The sequence below is a fragment of the Scatophagus argus genome, chromosome 10, assembly GCF_020382885.2.
Source record: "Scatophagus argus isolate fScaArg1 chromosome 10, fScaArg1.pri, whole genome shotgun sequence".
In the NCBI taxonomy this organism is placed as follows: domain Eukaryota; kingdom Metazoa; phylum Chordata; class Actinopteri; family Scatophagidae; genus Scatophagus; species Scatophagus argus.
Genome location: NC_058502.1, coordinates 8,615,454 through 8,635,693, shown reverse-complemented (window position 1 = coordinate 8,635,693; position 20,240 = coordinate 8,615,454). Strand labels below are relative to the sequence as shown.

General features: G+C 40.7%; 1 protein-coding gene across 3 annotated transcripts in view; it reads left to right on the top strand.

The window, feature by feature from the left end:
• adam12b (ADAM metallopeptidase domain 12b) overlaps positions 1–20,240 on the top strand; it is a 73,047-nt gene that overhangs the window by 18,504 nt on the left and 34,303 nt on the right. For 2 of the 3 annotated variants that reach the window (XM_046402003.1, XM_046402004.1), the window contains exons 4-10: positions 13,262–13,340; positions 15,273–15,349; positions 16,069–16,258; positions 17,235–17,300; positions 18,070–18,141; positions 18,598–18,767; positions 19,626–19,710. In XM_046402003.1, coding sequence (XP_046257959.1) covers positions 13,262–13,340; positions 15,273–15,349; positions 16,069–16,258; positions 17,235–17,300; positions 18,070–18,141; positions 18,598–18,767; positions 19,626–19,710 — 739 coding nt within the window. The remainder of the gene's footprint in view (positions 1–13,261; positions 13,341–15,272; positions 15,350–16,068; positions 16,259–17,234; positions 17,301–18,069; positions 18,142–18,597; positions 18,768–19,625; positions 19,711–20,240) is intronic. The other variant, XM_046402005.1, reaches the window with a different exon arrangement.

Here is a 20,240-nt window from a genome sequence, read left to right as displayed (position 1 = left end):
CCCTGCGTGTCCACTTTCAAAGTGAACCCAACACCATATCTTTAAGACATAGAAGATGTTTTGTCATATTGGGTCACTTCAAACCTGTTCAAGTGTGCTGTCTTTCTTTTCTGTTCTGCTTTTCTCCTTGAAACACAATGAGCTGGATGTGTTCAGAGTCTAACTAGCACTCTCTGGACAAGGCCATACGTTTCCCAGTGAGAACATTTCCTTTCATTCTTCTGTGGCAGGAAAGAAAAGAGGAAAGGGAACACATGGCCACATCTAAACAACATCATTATGTTTTTGGCTAAAAAAAAAAAATCCCCATAGCAACATCCTCAGTGTATTTTTTGTAGAAAAGACAATGCACTCCATTTCAGTAATACGGCTGACAATGCCAAGATCTCTCTCAGTGTGTGGTACTACAGAGGAGGTATGTTATTACCAAGTCAGGCCAGACAAAGACAGATCCCAGGTTTCCTTTTATTGGATCTGTCAAGACTATGAGATAAGTTGAACTGTATGTGGTTCTGTCTTGCACTATTTAGGAGGCAAAAAAATTGGCTGCTAACTTGTTTGGCTGTCGACCTTGATACAATAGAGGTTGTAAATGACAGGTTTTCATGGAGTCCTGACCTAATGACCCGGCATGAGGTCAGGCAGTCTATAGATGCCAGATGCTGACGACTTTGGCAGCCTCCTTCCTCTTCTGCTGCCTCTGTCACAAGCTCTTCTATCACTCCCACTTCCTTCCCCTGCACGTCTCTGATCAAGTAGTTGTGATGCAGTCTTCCTGCCACATGTCTCCCTGTTTCTCTGTCCATATCCAGGCTTTCTGCCTCCCTGTCTCTTGCTCTCTTCCTATCCCTTCCTCCCACGCTCTCCACATGCATGCTTGCGTTTTAGCTGAGCAGCTCTTCTGTCACCATGCAACCTGAGACCCTGTCAAAGCCACCGGTGGGGAACATTGGACCTCAGGCTGCGGTTTGGTGCCAACACATGTGTACTTGGACTTTGGTGCCAAGTCTCTGTGTGACTTTGCTTTAGATGCCAAGGCATTTTGTTCTGCCTGTCGCAATCAATTCACGCATTATTACAAGGTTAAACGCCAGTCACCTTCACCTTCCTGGACCATAATCTATCATCTAGCTGGTACCCCTGATATCAAACAACACTAGTGAAATACAAGAGTTTCACACAGGTTCACTGCAGTGTTTATAAGTCCTTTACCTGCTGCTGGCTTGTTGTCAGGTTGAGAAACAAAATACTTTGGCAATGAACTTTTCCAAAATCCACATCTTGTCTGGAAATATGAGGTCTGTAGAACACATGTTATGAGCTTTTATACAGGCTGTCTGTTTGAGTATTGATCTGATTGTGAATTTCACCTCCTTTTTTCCCCCAATGACATTGTGCTTGTAGTTTTATGAGGCTTAGAGTACACGGTAATCGCATTTTGCCTCCTGCCATCTTCAAGTAGTTGGCTAAAGAGTTTGTGGATAATGCAGAGTGCCCTTGGGGAAAGTTGCCCAGCCTTGAAGGACACCAAGAAAAAGAGAGAAAGGGAGACAGAGGGAGAAAGAGAGAGTCAGGGCAATCTTTGGTGTTGCTTGGTGAAAAGATTACAGTAGTAGTTTTTTGACTGGTGGGATAAGAACCAGGTTAGCTCAAAGCCTCCCACAGTCTTTGTTCCTTCTCTTCCTATCCAATGTTCACTTTCTCTGTTTCCCTAAAAGTGTGATTTTCCAGACTCCAGAGATCTCTGGGGAAGATCAAAGTTTTTTTTATTTTAGTTTAAGTTGATTTGTCCACAAAGAAATTCACTTTTTTCTTAACTCTAATAAGGTGCTTGCATGACACTATTCACATATTTACGTGATTAAGGAGCTTTAATCAGCTTGAATGTTGAGGAACAATTTTGCAAAAAATGATGTGTGTTCCAGTTGTTGCCCTACTTTCTCTTTCGATGAAACCGTTGAGTACATTAATGCACTAATGCAATATGTCAGCATATGGCATCATCTATTTGTTCAGTGCAACAGACCTATTTTTAGGGGCCTGCTGCAGTAGAGAGGATGGTGACGGTGTTGTCACAGCACTTAGCCGGTATGGTCTGCTTGTGTTTTGTGTTTCTCTCTCTCTGTCTCTCTCTGTTCATTTCTCATTCATGGGATGGAAAATTTAGTGGAACATCTCGCAATTTTAACTACTTTTAACCTTACATGTACTGTACAGAGAGTGTGTCACCTGTCAAGGGTGCTGGCTTGTAGAACAATAAGCGCCTGTGAGTGTAAGCGATTTTCCATTTCCTCTCTGAGCACTTAGCAGAGTAAGAAGCTCCAACTGAGAGCACAGAGAGGTGATGCATTCACAGCCTTGCCCCCAGACTCTGAAAAAAAAAGGATGCAGCTCCTTTTTGTTTTAAATTTGATTCTGATATACTCAGCATGGTGTTGGTGGAAGGAATTATAACCTTTGTGTAGATGAGTAGAAAATCTGTTACTTGCCATGGAGTTTTTGATATGGTGGAGTGGGGCTCCAGATGTTGGTGGTGCATAATATCCGTGTTAATCGTGGCCATCATTTATCTGCATCAGCTGGAAACACATCCCGGAGAGCGAGGTACAAGAGTGATTACCATTACCTTGCTGTACATGGATACATTTCTCAAGATAATAAAATGCATGCTTGAAATGTACATTATAATCTACTTCCATGGACTTCCACTTCCTTGCATTTGTCTCTGACAGGATACTACCACTCATGTAGAATTTGTCATCAAATTGCAGTTCTTGGGTTAGGTTATCAGCCTGTAGTAGAGTGTATCACAGTCACGTTTCGCACAAGTAGAAATTGCTCTGTGTGTGATTCACATCCTCCTCTATATCTCAGCACAGCACAGAATGGGGCATTTGTGGTAGATCCGTGAGAAACAAGGACTGTGTTACCTGAGACAGCACAGCTCAGCTGCTGGTTCACTCTCTCGCTGGTGTAAGATATCTGATATGGCTGATGCCAGCAATATCGCTCACCACGCTATCGGCCCCTACAGGTGATATAAGATACAGATTAGAGGGATTATTGAGACCGCTCCTGAGCTAAAGCAGTGGTCTGCAGCATTAAAGACTGCGTTATCATGCATGTTCCATAGATCAGATCAGATGACAGTATGCATAAACCCATATCACAATGCCTGTATACCATACTGTATGCACAGCAGCTTTTCAGAACTCCATGAGGTCAAATACTGTGTGTTTCAGCACAATATGGAAAACAGTTTTGTTGGTGAGTGTTTACATGCAGCACGCACACTTAAGGTTGCTCGCTACACACTAAACAGAAAGGAAGTGTGCGTTCACAATAAATCCAGATGTGCCTTGGAAAACAAGGTAGAGAGGAAGTGCATCATGCAACGTCACTGATAGAGGGGAAGTTTTTGCTGTATCGGGTCCATGTTGAACTTGACAACACAAGGGCAGCAGCACAATGAATCCACAGGCTGTGTGTATAAACAAAGAAGCCAGGAAGTTTTTTTTTTTTCTACAGGCAAAAATGCAGATACATACTGTTGGATGATTAGCTGGCAAAACAAATCTACAGAGAAGCAAATAAATGTTTACTCTTTTGGAACAGGCACAGGAAACCCACCAGAAAACTGTACATTTATGTTTCATATTTATTAGAAAGTCTTTGGTTTTTTTTTTCTTGTTCAGATGTGGTCTTTTTTTATCTGTTGCTAATTTACCTTAAAAGGATGGCTATTAAAAGAAAAGACCACAAGCAAACAAATGTTCAGACAGCTGTAAACCAGCAGCAAAACCCTGTTATTTGGAGGTAAAACTGAAAGTAAGCACAGCTCGAATGTAATAATCCATAATTGCAATGCTGAACTATGTGAATGCTCCACCAGGGCCAGTACAAGTACAGTAGTTTGAAGCTGATGTTTGGCTTTTAATCTGCTGGCATTTCAGTTTCAACTCTTCGTCAATTTTCCTTTTATTTGATTGTCTGACTGCTGGGGTGTCTTGCCTTGTCTGACTTCTGCTTTTCCATATCTCTTCAGTTTTTTGGTGATTACAGTGACCAAACCTATGAATACAAGAACCAAGCTGTCATAAATTAAACATGCAGCACCTACTTTTTGACCTTCAACATCAGTGACATTTTTATGATCCTTTTATAGTCTTTATTGATCACTTGCTTTATGTGTTCTGTATCCTGTGGTCAACTGGTAGACAGACACTGACATGCTCCAGACTGCTCACTCTGGCCAAAGCCATCAGAGAAAAATCTCACAGTGTCTCACAGCAGGATGCCAAAAATCAGGGCTCTGATGAACTTAAAAGCACTTTGTTGTTTTACCGCCCACAGCTCGTCCAATAATTGACATCTGCTCGGTACCAAGCAGGCATGATGGCTCACGTTACACTGCATCAGCATCAGTGACACATGGCTCACCCTGTTCCTTATGTTATAATGATACATCAGCACCATGTGAAAGTTTCCATCTCCACCATGTTTGCAAGGTAATGGGGCGGAGAATGACAGATTGTATGCTATTATCTTATTGGAGAATCAGCTCAGCGGCCATGAAGTGTTAAGAGTGGGTTTAATGACATGAGACCTTTTTTAAGAGGAGGGGAAGAAATGCTCCGTGGCGTCTGGGACTGGAGAGCTGATGGTCTGGGATGTGCACAGTCAGTGGAGCAGCGATGTGTTATATTAAAGCAGTTGTCTTATTCAGCACCAGTGCTCCTTGCAGCATGAAGTTTTTAAGTCAGTGGATCAAATTTTAGGATTTGAAAAAAAAAAAAGGAACAAACGTGTGGAGCACATGGCTGGGCATGAATGTGGGGAGAGCAGGAGGCGATTTATGGTGACGTTATTTTCTGTTGTTTCTAGCAAGAAAGAAACGATGGAGTAAGACAAAAAACAAAAAAGGCAAGGGGAGAAAAACGAAAGACAAAAAACATCTTCAATAATTTTAATTGCATATTTCCCCTGAAGACAAAAAAGTATGGCTGAACAATGAGGCTGCCCAGGGGAGCCACCATAGATTAATTGGACAGATAGGAACCCTCTGACATTAACATTTATGCATTTGTTTACTCTTTTTCAATGAATAATAATAGACCACCTCCCTTGAAGATCCCTAGTCACTCATTAGTTCCGGTATGTAGTTTGTTATGGATGGGAATATTGAAGCAGCAAAAAGCAAAAAACAGTTCATCTCAGTACTGGGCAGGCATACAAAGACTATTTCCAGAGGTTGTTTAGAATTCTTCTTTCTCACAAACTTTTAATGAAGATTTGATTCTCCTGCACGCAGTTATCAACATGTCAGTGTTGGTGTGCGAAGGAGCTAAAATATCATTTTGTCTTGTTTGGCACACCTGCACATAATCAACTTTTGTGTAAGTAGTTCAAATGATTGAATTTACCGTCTGTTATTAGTGACAGTATCTTTCAGTGTCTTCAGTATCTTTCAGTATCTTGTCTGTAGTGGTTAATTTTTGGGAATTTATTAACTCAGGGATTATCCAGGCATGAGATGTTAGGTTTTCTGTCAACTTCACACCATTGGGGCTAAAATGAAAACACTTCTCCTTGTACCACTTGACTACTTGAAGAACAATGCTTATATAAACTCTGTGAGGTATTTATTTCAGATTTGATTCTTTTATTGGCACTGTTAGCTGGCGGAAAAATGTATTTTTTTTAAATGAAATATTGATAATTGACTATTTATTCAGGTAAATTTTCTATGTAAATTTTGAAAAGCAACATTTCCTTGCTGTTGCTTCTTGTGTAAGATCATTCAAATAAACTGTAGATCTTATTTCAGTAATTAAAAATATTATTCCAAAAAGAATTATAGATGTGATACAGAGGAGTAAAACTACACACTGTCTCTTAAGGAAAGTAACATGGAAGCAGACAGCCTGTGCTAATATCATTTTTATTGGAAACATGCATCTTCAGTGATACATTATGCATTAATACAAATGTTGTCCTTCATTTTTCACCCACCCATAACAGAAACATGTGCTGCATCCATTCACCTGCTGGAAAATCACATTTAACCTGGGTGACACCTGCTAGATGAAAATATACATGTCGAATACCATTAAGAAAAAAATATGACCAAATAAATAATAATAATTAACTATTTGCTTTTCACTCTGAAACCGGAATTATTGGAAGTAAAAACAGACTTGCTAATTTACTAGCTTACAGAATACCATCTCATAAAGGATTTATCAGTGGAACCTCAAAGTTAATACAGTTCTTTCTAAATGTAGAAAACACAACACACACTCTAGCCAGGAAGGATGAACTTGGACTCTCCGTTGGTGATTACTGATTGAATTTAATGAGCATGCTGCTTTAACTGTTTGCATTTGTTACCGTAATACCGTAATATCAGAAGTATATATTTTTCTAACAGCCCACCAGATGTATGGAGTTTATGGTTCACTGCTTGTTTAGTTGTGGTGATGTTGCCTCCAGGCATCTGACGCTTATACTGTCGTCATCCAGTGCCTAGAAATATTCTACATGGCTTTGTTAGAGTAATAAGGATTTCAAACGCTCCTTTAGCCACACATTTAATATTCACAGTGCTGTAATGTTTAGCTGTGAAAGCTTCGAGCTTTAATTACAACAAACAGCCTCAGTGGTGCAATAAGTGGAGAGGGCACAAATGCCAACGGCTAATTTTGCACAAGATTTAGAGTTTAGCCTGCATTATAACAGTTAGACAGTTGGCCTGGATTCTTGTGCAGGGTTCACTCTTACTGTAATGTAGATGAGCGCACTTTCCCTCTCGCCGATTCGGCAAGCTATTCCCTTTAAAGGCCACAGGGGGAACATGACATCATGCTCTTTGTACAGTTATGAGGAAAAATATGTTTAGTGTGGGAATCATTTCATGGTGTTAAATATTCCGGACATGGAGGCCAGCAGCTATGAAACAGTTCATTCTTTAACAGCTCTGCTGTAAGAGTCACAGCGGTGTAGCATCGACACAAATTGCGGCGTCTCACACCCATCAGACGTGTACTTTCATTAGAAATAAAAAGGTTTTGAGGTTTTCACACCATGTTTTTCTTTTTGATCCTTGTTCTGCACCTGCAGTCATGCATTTTTACTCTAATTCTGTTATCAATTCTTAATACTTTTTAAGACTCTATGGTAGTAAAACACAGGGCCAGTAAAAAGCAATGGGTGGCAGAAATAAGAAAATCTGGAAGCATAAAGATAAGGTTACCATAGGCCTGCCATAAAAGAAAATAAAATCCTTTGGAGATGCAAAGAAGATATGTCAGAGGGAGGCGGCATAGCCAGAGGAAAGACATTGACTCTAGTGATCTGTGAGTTCTTGAGACTCACATGATAGAGAAACATCAGACAATTGATGCACAATCCCAAGCTACAGATACCCACGTTTATCTTAAGGCATGTATCTTCAACAGGAATACAGCCACCTTTCACTGTGTGCTGTAAAGTGATCCGAAGAGTGGTGCAATCCAGTATGGGCACCTGCAGTACATCACCATACTTCACACAAATGTCTCCTTTTAGAGGGATGCTGTCTATCTCAAACAGTCACTGATTATGAGAAGCCTACTATCACCCCCAACAAGAAAAAAAATCTTCTGACCTCACTGTCACTTGCCATCTTGTCTTCTTATTACGTTCTGTCAACACCCATATATTATCTGTTGTGGGGCCTATGGTGTTCATTGGTATCAAGTCAAGCAGTCATAAAGGAGATCATATGGTCAGTGATGTAGCTCTAACAGGAAAATACATTTGTGTTTTCCAGTGAATTCCTGTGACTTTGTTAATTTTAGAGAGTGTATGACAGAGAGACAGCCTCCCTTGACTGCATCACTAGGCTTGATTGATCATTCACGACTCTTTCCAGTGCAGAAAGCCCTGTTTCCCCCTCTGCAGTTTGTTTCACTGATGTGATGACTCGTTCGCCCTGGGCACCACATCACGTAGAGAGCTTTGAAGCCTGAGGTGAGGGACACAGAGAGCACTGTTTGAATGAGAGTACCTTCTTGGTGATTGAACAGCAAAAAGGCAGGTTTTCATTTGGATCTGAACCAAATGTCATCTATAAATCAAGTTAGAACGCTGTTTCTCGTCACTGTGGGTTTGAAGTTGTGGCCTGACCTCTTGTAGACTGAGTCATTGGTGCATTTGTATCTGCAGAACCATTTGTGGGCCTTTAATCTTCAAAAACAACTTAGGTAGAAATGACTATTGTCTCAGAATTAGGTTTTCTTTCTTTGATCTCCTACAACCTGATTTTAGGAATAGTGTCGTCATCTGGACCTTTGTGAACTCACTACAGAATTATTTAAAAGTGAACAGGCTTCTCTTTGAGTGACTTCTATCTTGCAAAGGGGGATCTTTACTCATTAAGAAGCTATCTTTGCTTTGGACAGTCAATATTTAAATAGGCTTGGCCCATCAGCCCATTTGTTTGATGTTGGTCTGCTGCCTGCTGTGTTCATATTGCAAGGAAAAAAAAAGAGCCTGCTTTCTCATTTATGTGATTTTTCTGTAGTCACGCTAGCAGTAGGACTGAGACGATCAGCCAGTCCACCACTTTGAGAATCTTGTATAGTATAGACAGCCACGGAATTTTGTACACACATTCATGGTCCCCAGGGGATGTGCCCCAATGACTTTGGTGATGCGGTGACTTTTTCCCCCACGCCAACATGAGGTTGGCGTATTTGTTTTAAAGGAAAATATGTCAGCAATTATTGGATGGATTGTGAAAGTACAGATGTTCAAAGTCCTAAGGGAAGAATATTTGTATCCTTACCAGCTGATTTCCAGGTTTAACAGTTTCCAAGATTTCCACATTTGCTTGATGGATTGGCACTGGTGCAGAAATTAAGTGCTTCAGTGTAAAATGTCTCTAACTATTGCATGAAATTTAGTACACACCTTCCTCTTAAAACTTCTTTATATCTAGGCTTACAATTTATAGGCACGGACGGGGTTCGAAAACGCGATCTTCGGTTTACTAGACCGACGCCTTAGGGGGCCTGGCCCTTCCACCAAGTATAAATTTTAATAAATTTGATCCTGTCCTCGACATTTCATTTAGCCCCATCATCAGGTCACTGTTGTACTGTACTTCTTTGTGTTTAGCCCAAATACTGAGGTTGGAGTTGCTAATCTAAGATAGTGAATCATCATTGTGAGCATGTTAGCATGCAGATGTTAGCAGTTATCTGAAATACATTTAACATCTAGCCTGAGAGAGCTGCTTGCATGGCTTAATATTTTAACTTTCAGAGAGAAAACTGAATTGACCATAAATGAAGAACAAAATATACTGGGAGGACTGCTACAAAAATAATAATATAGTGAGTTTGAAAGTGTTGAAACCGAAAAGAACAAATTCATTTTATGACTCACTGCTTTACGAGCTACAGCTATTTGGTTCTTACCAAGAGGAGTGCAAATGTACATGAGTAATCTTTTACAAAGCCAGAGAAGCAGAGTGAAGGAAGGGAGTCCTTTAATTCTGCAGTTCAGGGGATTTTTCTGTTTTGCTCCATCCTCTCCTCCCACCCTCATTTCTGTCTCTTTCTGGTTTTCTCTGGCTTTGCTGGCTTTGTACACTCCAGTGCACCCGAGCCAAGCCAAGCCTAAGCTGAAGGGACATTGAGCTGTATGTAAATCAATTTGGAACGCATCTGTATGTGGAAATAGAATTAGACTTGTCAGCCACACCTCTTTAGTTCCTTCTCTCCCCTTCATCTCTCTTTCCTTCTGTAGTAGTCTGCTCTTTTTCAAGTAAGGCATACAGTACCATAAGTAGCAGCTATAGGAAGGCTTAGGGTTAGGCTCGTGGGGTAAAAGGGATTAAAAGAAATCACCGAAGTTAGCACTCTTCAAAGGAAGCAGAGAGACTGCAAGAGGAGCCACATTTCTCTCGAATGGTTTCATGCTCAAGGGGCTTTGTGTAATGGTGAATTATTACATGAGGCATGGAGTCACATATATGTAAATGAAGCTCTGAGCTTTAAATTTGCACCGAACGTTGTGCTCTTTGGATGCCTCTGAAAATAACAATATTAAAAACCCTGATTCATGTAAATAACATGCGACTCATTCAGTAACGGCTTCATCAATTATCCGGTTGTTGCCTGTCTGTCTCTGCTGGGTCTGATTTGTTCTTTTCAAATAAAATTCACCAAAACAAGTTTGGTTCAGCAACAACTAAAAGTTTTGTCTGCCATCATTTCAGATGGTCTTTCTTTCTTATCTAACTGTTTTGTGAAAAAAAGGAAGATGGCATTCTGTATGATCCACTATAATGAGTTTTTCTGCTGTGTCCTTGTCTGTTTGCCCTGCTTCACTGTGCTTGTCATAGCTCTGGCAGCCTGTCATTCATTCACTGTTGTGTAGGATATATGTCAGCAATCCACTTATGTCAGGAGATGGGAAGGGAGCAGGAACACGTATCTAAGATGTCATGGATCTGAGAAGTTTAAAAGGATAGCAAAAACTCACAAAGATATACTGGAACGCCTTTTCCAAGCAGTAAATTGCACCTGGTATTGTGCTCAAATAATATAAGTGTAGACAAGATACAAGGACACTGTGAAAAGCTTTTCATCTGGCTTTTAGAAACAATCAATAATTCAAGCCGTAAATTAATTTTCAGAGAAATTAAATTAATTAAGCACTTTGTAAGATGCAGAATAAAGGAGATGGGAGATAATTTTTTAAGACAAATAACAGTATTTTCTGCCTCCCTGAGGTGCTATTAAAGAGCCCCTCATTCATCACAATTAACCTGGGTGACTATTAGTGAAACATTTAATTAGGTGTTGGACTGCGTCTAATGAATCGCAGCACACACTTAGGAGCATTGAATCAATGGTTATCGACTCAAGCAATTACAGAGATTTATACAACATTTCTGAAGAAGAATAAAAGTAATCCTCAATCAGAAAAGTAGATGCTAACAAGCAGTAAAATAGCAAAGACACGTTCACATGGCAGCTCCTAAAACATGCCACAGCTTATTCTACAGTTGCAGTTATAGAAAATTGCAAATTCGAGTCTGAGACCATCACTCATTTCATGTGGTATTAAGGCACTTCTTAAAAAAGAAATTTTATTGTACTTTTGTTCTATTCATGAAATTCACCACCCTTCATTAATAACACACTGGAGGAAAACTGAAATCAGTGCTTGGAGAATTCACACTGGGTTTCCGGTGAGAACTGAGGTGATTTTCAGTCCAATTCTCACCTGCTGCTCTCCATCTAAATTGCATTTGATTGGCTGCATGTTTCTCTTGACAAAAGTAGAGATGGAGGTGTTGCTAATAAGGAAGTATGATCTTGCAGAAGTATACTGTTGTTCAGAGAAAAACTCTCCCCCGATGCTTTTGGTGGGGTGGGAAAACACAACCAACATCTTGGGTGCCGCTAGGATATCATTCTGTATTGGTTCTCAATGAAAATGTCAAAGTCCAGTCTTTTTTTTTGAATGCGCTCAGGAGAGAGTAAAACCAAGGCCTGTTTTTTAAAAGGTTATTGTCGGTTCAGCTGAGATTTATTTCTCTGTACTGGGACAATAAAATGGCAGAGAGGGGAAACATTAAAGCAGTGGAGAAATGGGAGCCAAGGGCATCTGATCATCATCAGGGTCATTTTCAACTGTGTAAGATCCACAGCTAAAAGGTCACTAGTGAGGGCAGAGGAAACCCTTCAAACACAGTAAACATTCATGGCCTCATAATTTCTGTGTACTCTTGCCAAGAAGTTGATTACAGGGAGATTCCGTCATGTAAAACCAGTGGCTTTACTACAGTATGTGTCGTTGTTCCAGAGGCCACGCTGCTCTAAGCTGGCTCTCCCAAACATGCCCCCAAAATACAACACGGGAGCATTTGCTTGGAATTATCATGTGACACAAATTCCATCTTTACTGCGAACACATCCTCTATTGGTGCATTCGCCCTCCTTTCAACAATACAATCCTAGTACCCTGTTGGTGTCATTGGAGATGTATGTTGATCAGTGTCACTTTTCAAACTCTTGCAAGTTCAGTGGAAAGATACATATTAAGGGATTTCCCATTAAGCATACACCACACTCTGATGTGTCATCCATTTTTAATGAGACATACCGGGCCCTTTAAAGTGATTACAGGCCGCTGGCTTATCGGATTTGGTTTAAAGCTAATGGCATGATAAGGCACATTAAAGAGATAATAAGTATTTAATGAAGTTAAATGTGGTAAGGCTAGTGCCACGGAGGATTTATCCTTTTTTAAACAGGTCAGAAAAAAAAAATTACAGATAAGATATTAAATGGTCCTGAAGTATGAAAAATTATTGGCTTCGTCCACGCTCATCTATTTCTGGATTGTGGGCCATGCAAGCTGTGTGTGATGGCAGAGCACGACGGGATTTGATTTGGACAAACACTGCGTTCCAGTTTTTAGAAATCCTCTCCATCTCCCCTTCTGTCTTTATGAACCCCATGTTTTTTTGCAGAAAAAAAAGTAGCCAATTTGTAATACTTTTCAGAAACTTTGTTTTGACATGGCAGGTATACAGTTAGTGGATATTCTTGTGATATATTGTACAATATATTCTTCGGTCATTAGTGTGGTGTTTTTGTTTTGTTTTGTTAATATTTTGGACAGGAATCACTTTTCTGCATTTTTTACTTGATGTTTCGCTCTCATTTGCTAGCACTCCCTTCAACTTATGCACACACACACACGCGCGCGCTTTTGCACTCGCACGCGCATTCACATTCATCCTGCCTGATGTCAGTGTGATTATGCAGCTGCAAAAGATGGGTTTTCCTGTTGCTCCTTTGCCAGTGCTTGGGGTGGAGCTCGCTGTGTCCATCTGCTCATGGCCTTTGGAGAAAAACCTTTAAAATATGTCCACACACACACACACACATGCACACAGATATGCACAGAAATACACATGCACAAAATAATGACCTCAGCAGGGATTCTACTCAGTCATGCTGAATGCCAGGGGATTCAAGGACACATACAAATCATCTAAGAAATTCACCGAAAATCAAGTCTCTCCTTGCTCAGAATGCTAAACATTTCGCCCACATTATCCACCCAAATCCTTAAAAGCAACAGTGAATCTACATAAAAAGTCAACTAAGGATAGAGTTTTTTGTTTAATCCAATCAGACTCAGTGTTGGGTGTTTGACGTGTCTGTTTTTTTTTTTTTTTTTCTTGTCCTCTTCTTAGGGGTCTTTTTGCAAGCCATTACACTGAGACACATTACCGCGAGGATGGAAGCGCAGTCACCGGTGCTCACAACTTCACGGTACGGTGGCATTCGGGTGCTTTTGACATTTATGGTCGAGGTGATGTGTGGCGGTGCTCTGCAGTCATGCAAATCTAACCCTTTAAAAATGTTCGTGTGCACAGATGTTTGTTTTTTTTTCCATGTACATGACGAGTGTTAAAGATGATCTACACAATGTTTTATGCATTAACCAAAATCAAATTTAGAATTGAAAAGAGTGTCTAATTGTTTGTTTGCTGTTGTTTTTATTCACTAATCACTGTATTTGAAAGCCTCTGCTCTGGCTGTTGCTGAACAGGACGTCCAGCCTGTGGCCTAGTGGATGATAAGCTGTGTTTTACATTAGTTTTGAGCCAGCATTCGCATCAGGATTTTTTTTACTGAATCCTCTTTTAGCAGCTGATCTATTCCTGACCCATTACTGTAATCTCCGTGTACATGTACACTAGCTGTGTGAAGCAAAGTGCCTGCTACTCTTTTGAAAATGAAGAAAAGAAGGTTTCATCATATGACAACCATTTTTTAGCTGCCACTGTAGAGAAGGGAAACATTGTGTGTCATTGTAAAATCAGTGACTTTGAAACGCTCTCTGTCTCTTTTCTAACATAGTTAACAGTCTTTTACCCTTTTGCTGCTAAGGGGGATTGAAATGACTATTTAACTGGATGGCGGTGAGGACAGTTTGACAGGTCGATTCCAACTTGGAGGAGAAATGTTTGGCAATTCGGCGATGACTGACAAGTCTGTTTCTTGTTAAGTTATGCAAACAGCATTTTCAGCTCTCTCACCTTTTGATTTAGAGTGGGAGGATGTTGCAAGTGTTGTGTCAAGCAGTCAGATAAACATACTGTATTGTCTTGGCTAAGCCTCACACAGCTGCACACTTCCAGTACCTGCTGTCGCTGAACTCAGCAATCAGCCTTTTGTTAATCAGGGATCAGTTTAAAGATGTGTACTGTAGATAATCTGTCAGTCTGTGAATCAGACAAAAGAAAATGTGAAAATGTAATGACTTTTCCGCTGCTTGGGTCAGTGATTACAAAGACATTTTTCAAAGAACTTTATTTTTAAACTGGGCATGTTAATCACGATGTATTCCATTAGCTCTTTTCTGCTTTTTGTCGCTCCAGGAAATGCTTTAAAAGTGAGTGTATGATTTCACTTTGAATGCATTTAGCTGCTTTAGAATTCACAGACACAATGAGGATAACTGAGTGAGACAATCACGATCGCTGCCTGATATTTTCTTGTGTGAAAGGTGAAGTAATCTAGGTCAAGCATAGCCTAAGCACAGAGCCTTTGTAGCTGCTCTATTTTTATACTTAATGCAATGAATCTCAATTCCATCACCGCCTGGCTCAGTTAATTATACTGTACTTCTCAAACAGAAGATGGTGGAAACAACTTTTTTTAAAATCTCACCACAAAGTATTTCCTCTAATACCAGGGATAAAAAATGGTCAGCATAGTGACTAATGACAGTTGATTTAAGAGGCCTGGAGCACTGCTAGACAGTAAGTGGAGGTCTGTACTCCCTTTTAACGAGAGCCACTTCCTCTGCTCTCCTTGTGCTCAGACAGCAGTGTTTTCACAGTGTCTGCCTTAAATGTCCTCTTTTGCTTCTATTAGACCACTCTGGCGGAATTACTAAGGAAAAACAATCACCGTATTACTGTCACCTCTCATCCTTGTCAGTGTTCTTGCTTTTGCTTTCAACTGTGTAGACCTGTTTGTATGGAGAAGGATAAGAGGAAGGACTGCTCTACAGCGCAGTGCCACAGTATCTTGTCCTCTTTTGCTCTTTTGATGTCACATAAGAGCAGTGACAAGCAGCTTCTGGAATACAATGCATTTTTAATACTATTATCCAGTGGGCTAATCTTTCTTCACCTAAAATGTTTTCATCTACTATATGTAAAGGCTTTTTTAAAGTAACAATTTATCTCTTAGAATAACTGCTACTACCATGGGGAAGTGCAAGCCCATCCAAACTCTGATGTCACCCTCAGCACCTGCTCAGGCCTTCGGTAAGAAACATAACCATCATTTTGCATTCAATCAGCATCTCTGCTGCCCTTTAAGTGCTATTTGCCAATGAAATGTTTATATTTACTTAAGTCAGTCTGCACAGCAGCCCATCGCTCTTAAGCCCGTTAAGCGTGCTGTCACTGAGTTTGTGTGTGACTCGCAGGAATAGAAGAAAATGTCACACCTCATTGTCTCCGTCCACAGAGGCATCTGGTAAATATATGCACTCATATTGGCAGTAATTGGCATCTTGCTGTTGCAAATGACGAACTACAACTGGAAGGTTTGGTCATCGACAAGAAGTGTTAACATACACAATGTCATCTTCTGCTTAATTAAACAGCGAGGAAACATTTTTGGAAACAGAAAATGTTTCGTTTTCCATCATAACCTGTTATCAACACACACGTACAAAAGTAATATGTGAACAAGTACAGATAAAGAAGACTGATGTATAATGATACTGACCTCATCAGTGAATTTGAGAAGAGCTTTTGTGGATAAAGTCATGAGGGGTTTTAACCCTAACAGAGATGCTGTTTCAAAACTTTGTGTGGCTTGGCGTCTGTTGCCAGAAAGAAAATGTTGCACAGTTTCGTCTGGCTTCATTAAAAACGGGCTGGTAGAAAGTAAGAGCCACATTCAATAAAATTCTGCATTTGAGAGATCGGTCATGCTTTGAAGCTTTGTTTTCCGTTTTGTGCTGCTGTCTCTGCAGAGGCTTCATAGCACTTGAAAACAAGACATTCATCATTGAGCCGGTGTCTGGTCATGACAACGGTTCCCACTTTATCTACCGAGTGGAAGAACTCAAACTGACCCCAGGAGACTGCGGCCACGGCTTCAACATGTCCTCTGTTAGCCCTGAAAACCACATCAAAAGCCCCTTCCAATCCTTCCACACAAGGGTGAGATTAGTATTATGTTGTTTTGGGGGTTTTTTTCAGTCGTAAAGCTCGTATTAAAGCCTTTGGATATCACAGTTCAGAGCTATATTGTCATCCATTTGAGGATTCTTTTTGTCGTATTTAATTGTCAAACGTTCCTGAAGGGAAAGGGTAACATTCTCTTGATCTGAGATGAACTGGCATTTGACCAAAGATCAGCAAATTGGCAAGCTGACCAGTTTGGATAAGTTCCCAGAAGCTGTTGCCTTGAGCTGACACATTTTATCTGCACTTAGAGCCCAAAGTCGAGGGCCCATGCAGGTTTGGCCAATGATTCACATGGAGCAGGTGCGACATCCATCTGCCACTATTCCCATGCATTAAAAAGTCCATTTCAGTCAGTAGGTGAAACGCACCAACATACAGTGCTTCAGTGATCCCTGAGTAATATCTGGGCTTTGCACTTTACGAAGATCAGTTTCACCTTAACAGACAGTACACTGGGAAAAAAGATCACTGAATATGGTCAGCTGGAATTCTCCTACCAGAACCTCTGCAGCTCAACGATGAACATGTTAAATCTTTGTTGTTTGATCCATGCAAAACTTTATGTGTAAAAATGTGTAGTCGTGGTTTTACTGGTGGTTATATGACTCCAGGAAGCATATTGAAAGATTTTTTTTCAGGTACTGCACACTTGAGAGTGTTTATTTTAAGATAAGATAAGATAAGATAAGATAATCCTTTATCAGTCCAATTACTGGGAAATTACAATGTTACAGCAGCAAACAGGATATAGGGGGTGCAAAGCATGCAAGAATAAGGAAAGGATGAGCATTCAAAAAGACCTTTAATGTAGGCCTACAGAAAGTGGTAGGACATCAACTGTTTGTCTATGGTATTTGTGAGTGCTTAAAATGTACAGTAGGATCAAGTGGACTTTTTTTAAGCAAACCTCAAACATTTCTAACATGCAACATCTCTGTTCTGACTTCAGAATAAAAGGCATGCTCAGAAGACAACCAAGTATGTTGAGCTGATCATTGTGGCAGACAACAGAGAGGTAATGCACCTACCTCACTCCCATTCTCAAACGCAGTGTTTTGAACAGTAGAAACTACACACTGAAAACACAGCAACTCTTCATGGTAAAAGTAGGGAAAAAAAGCAGGTCAAGCTGGAGGAACAGTGGATCAGGTCCTTCTGGGGCTGCAGAATTAGGTCAGTGTGCAACAAGCAGTGTGGTCTTGTCGCAGAAGCTCGGTTTTGACAGGAAGTGCTGAACGATTCCCCTGCTGACCAGACAGGAAACTGGAAAAAGTCTTGTGGACACAGAAGAGTCTCCTGTAAGCAATAAAAAACTCGTTGAGGGGTTTCCTCCTGGCAACCTTCTGCTAATGCCGCCGTCCTGAAAGGAAAGAAAGGAAATGTAAAAAAGGAAAAAGGATAAGGGATCGAGTATCCTGTCAGGCTCCAAATGCAGGTGGATGCACGGTAGGATGGAAATAGAGGGTCTGACTTTGCTGCAGTTTGGATCCAAAGCTTTGCAGGCTATCAGATCTGCCAATATACCTGCTCCCTGTGGCCATGCCATTCGTCTTTCTAACACTAGGACATTTTTCTAGATCCAGATGGTCACAGCTTGACAAGCTGCTCAACACACAGTAAAACGTATTGCCGTTGCGGGTGTCCTGTGTTGTTTCTTGCGCTTTAGTTCTGAAAATGATTGTAACTACACCAAATTTAATGTCTTTATGTCACATAACTTCTTGTGGGTGTTGCTGTTTTAATCTTCCATTTCTAGCACTGATTACATACAATTTTGGTTTCAGTTTCAGAAACAGGGGAGAGACGTGGAGAAGGTGAAACAGAGACTGGCAGAGATAGCCAATTACGTGGACAAGGTAAAACATCTTCTCCCCTTTGCACAGGAGGGATAAATCACTTTTTCAAAATAGAAATGTTGCTGGCAGCAGAGATTAATGGGCTGACTGTGTGATATATTAATGTCCTAATAAAACAGCTGCTTTTAGTCTGTGTACAACCTCTGTGAGTGGTGTGGATCCATAAGTAGCAGATACAGTTGGCAGATGGTAAGAGAAGCATGGGTAGAGACACTGACAAGACATGCTTTGATCATGTGAAAAACATGACGCTGATGCACACAGGAGAGGTTTCAGGGCTGCCATTGTGAAATGTAATTCAGTGAATCGAGTTACCGAAGGTAAAAAAAGACTACGATACGGTCTCACACATCTGTTTGAAGTTCTTTTGATCATTCGTGTACTCTAACATCTATGAATCTCCTGGCCTTTCTATCCACACTGGCTCTCTTCACTCATCAGCCTACTCCCCTTCAGTTCTACAGGGCTCTGGACATCCGGGTGGCCCTTGTGGGCTTGGAGGTGTGGAGTGACTCTGATAAATGTCCCATCACCCAGGATCCCTTCACCACCCTACACGAGTTCCTCGACTGGAGGAAAGTCAAACTGCTGCCCCAGAAACCTCATGACAACGCTCAGCTCATAAGGTTGGGATACAACAGAACAAACTGAGCTCAGAAATGAACAAACAAAAGCTCATCTTGGTGCATGAAAACAGATCGTTAAAGGGCTATTAGCTACACAATTGCTTAGACTTTACATTAGTGCCTCCCATTTTTTTGTTTTCCATTAATTTCTCTGCTGGATGTAAATCGTGTTTCTGTACATTGATTTCCATAGCATACTGGAATTAAATGAAAATATGTTGTAACTTGAAAGAAAAAGTCCATATTCAAACAGCACACAACTTGACACAACTTCTCCATTGTACTTAAAAGTTTCAACATTCCTTAGACTATACAAGCAAGGGACATTTACTAAGTGTCCACTGGTCCCTTATGATGGAACATGCAGACCAATTCTTAAGAATGATCCTTTTCACAGAAAGGATGTTATTGTCATACTTATTGCTCACTTGGATTCCCATCAGTTATCACTTTGACAACAACTGCTCATTTTGGGGTCCATATTAACATATATGGTATAATTGTGTTTGCACTTAGGCCGCAAGCAGTAAATAAAACTTACAGTATCACAAGTACACCATTATATCAAACCAGACATTTTACTTCACCTGCGTTCACTTTAGTTCAGTGCTAGCATTGAAATATGGTTCTGTACATTAATTGCTTTCAGGCAGCATGATGTGTGTAACAAAGTTAAAGTTAACCTGGTAGGAAATTAAACCTTATTAGTGCTTTGGAAAATCAGCTGCAGTAATGAATTCACACTTAGTAAGCACATCAAGCTAAAAGATTCTCGTATAGTCCTTTGGATCTTAACACTTTCCTCCTGTAACATTTTTATCTCCTCTCCACCCTACTCCTGTCCTCTGTCTTTTTCAGTGGGGTTTACTTCCAGGGCACCACCATTGGCATGGCGCCCATTATGAGCATGTGCACAGCTGAGCAGTCTGGAGGTATTGTCATGGTGAGTATGAAACCTTCTCTGTACTCCCACCATACCTCCGCCCCACTCTTTGTCTGTGTAGCCTGATTGTGTCAGTGTGTATCGGTTGAGACGTGAGTTACACTGAAAAGGTGTTACACTGTCACGGACAGGTCTGGCCCGAAGTCATGCTTTTAAACGTTATGATACTTGCGCTGGCGCTCCCTCAACATTCATGTCTGCATCATTATCAAGAACACCCACGTAGTAAAGATATACTCCAAGGAGGATCGAAGTGCAGACACGCACATCTTTGTAAGGTCATTTGAAGTCCTGCAGTCATTCAATCAAGCTTTCCTGTGACATCTCTAAAAAGGGCTGGTGGAGTGCCGGGGGGAGGGTAAATCAAAGGCCACAGAATTTAAAGCAAACCACATTTACATTTTGATGAGATGATGAATTGTTTATGTCACTCATTTGAATCAAAATGCATTTTTTTTAACACAACAGTGCATCACCCCAGGTACACTAAATTATTGTACAAATAGCTGCCTGTAGGGCTCCTCTTCCCG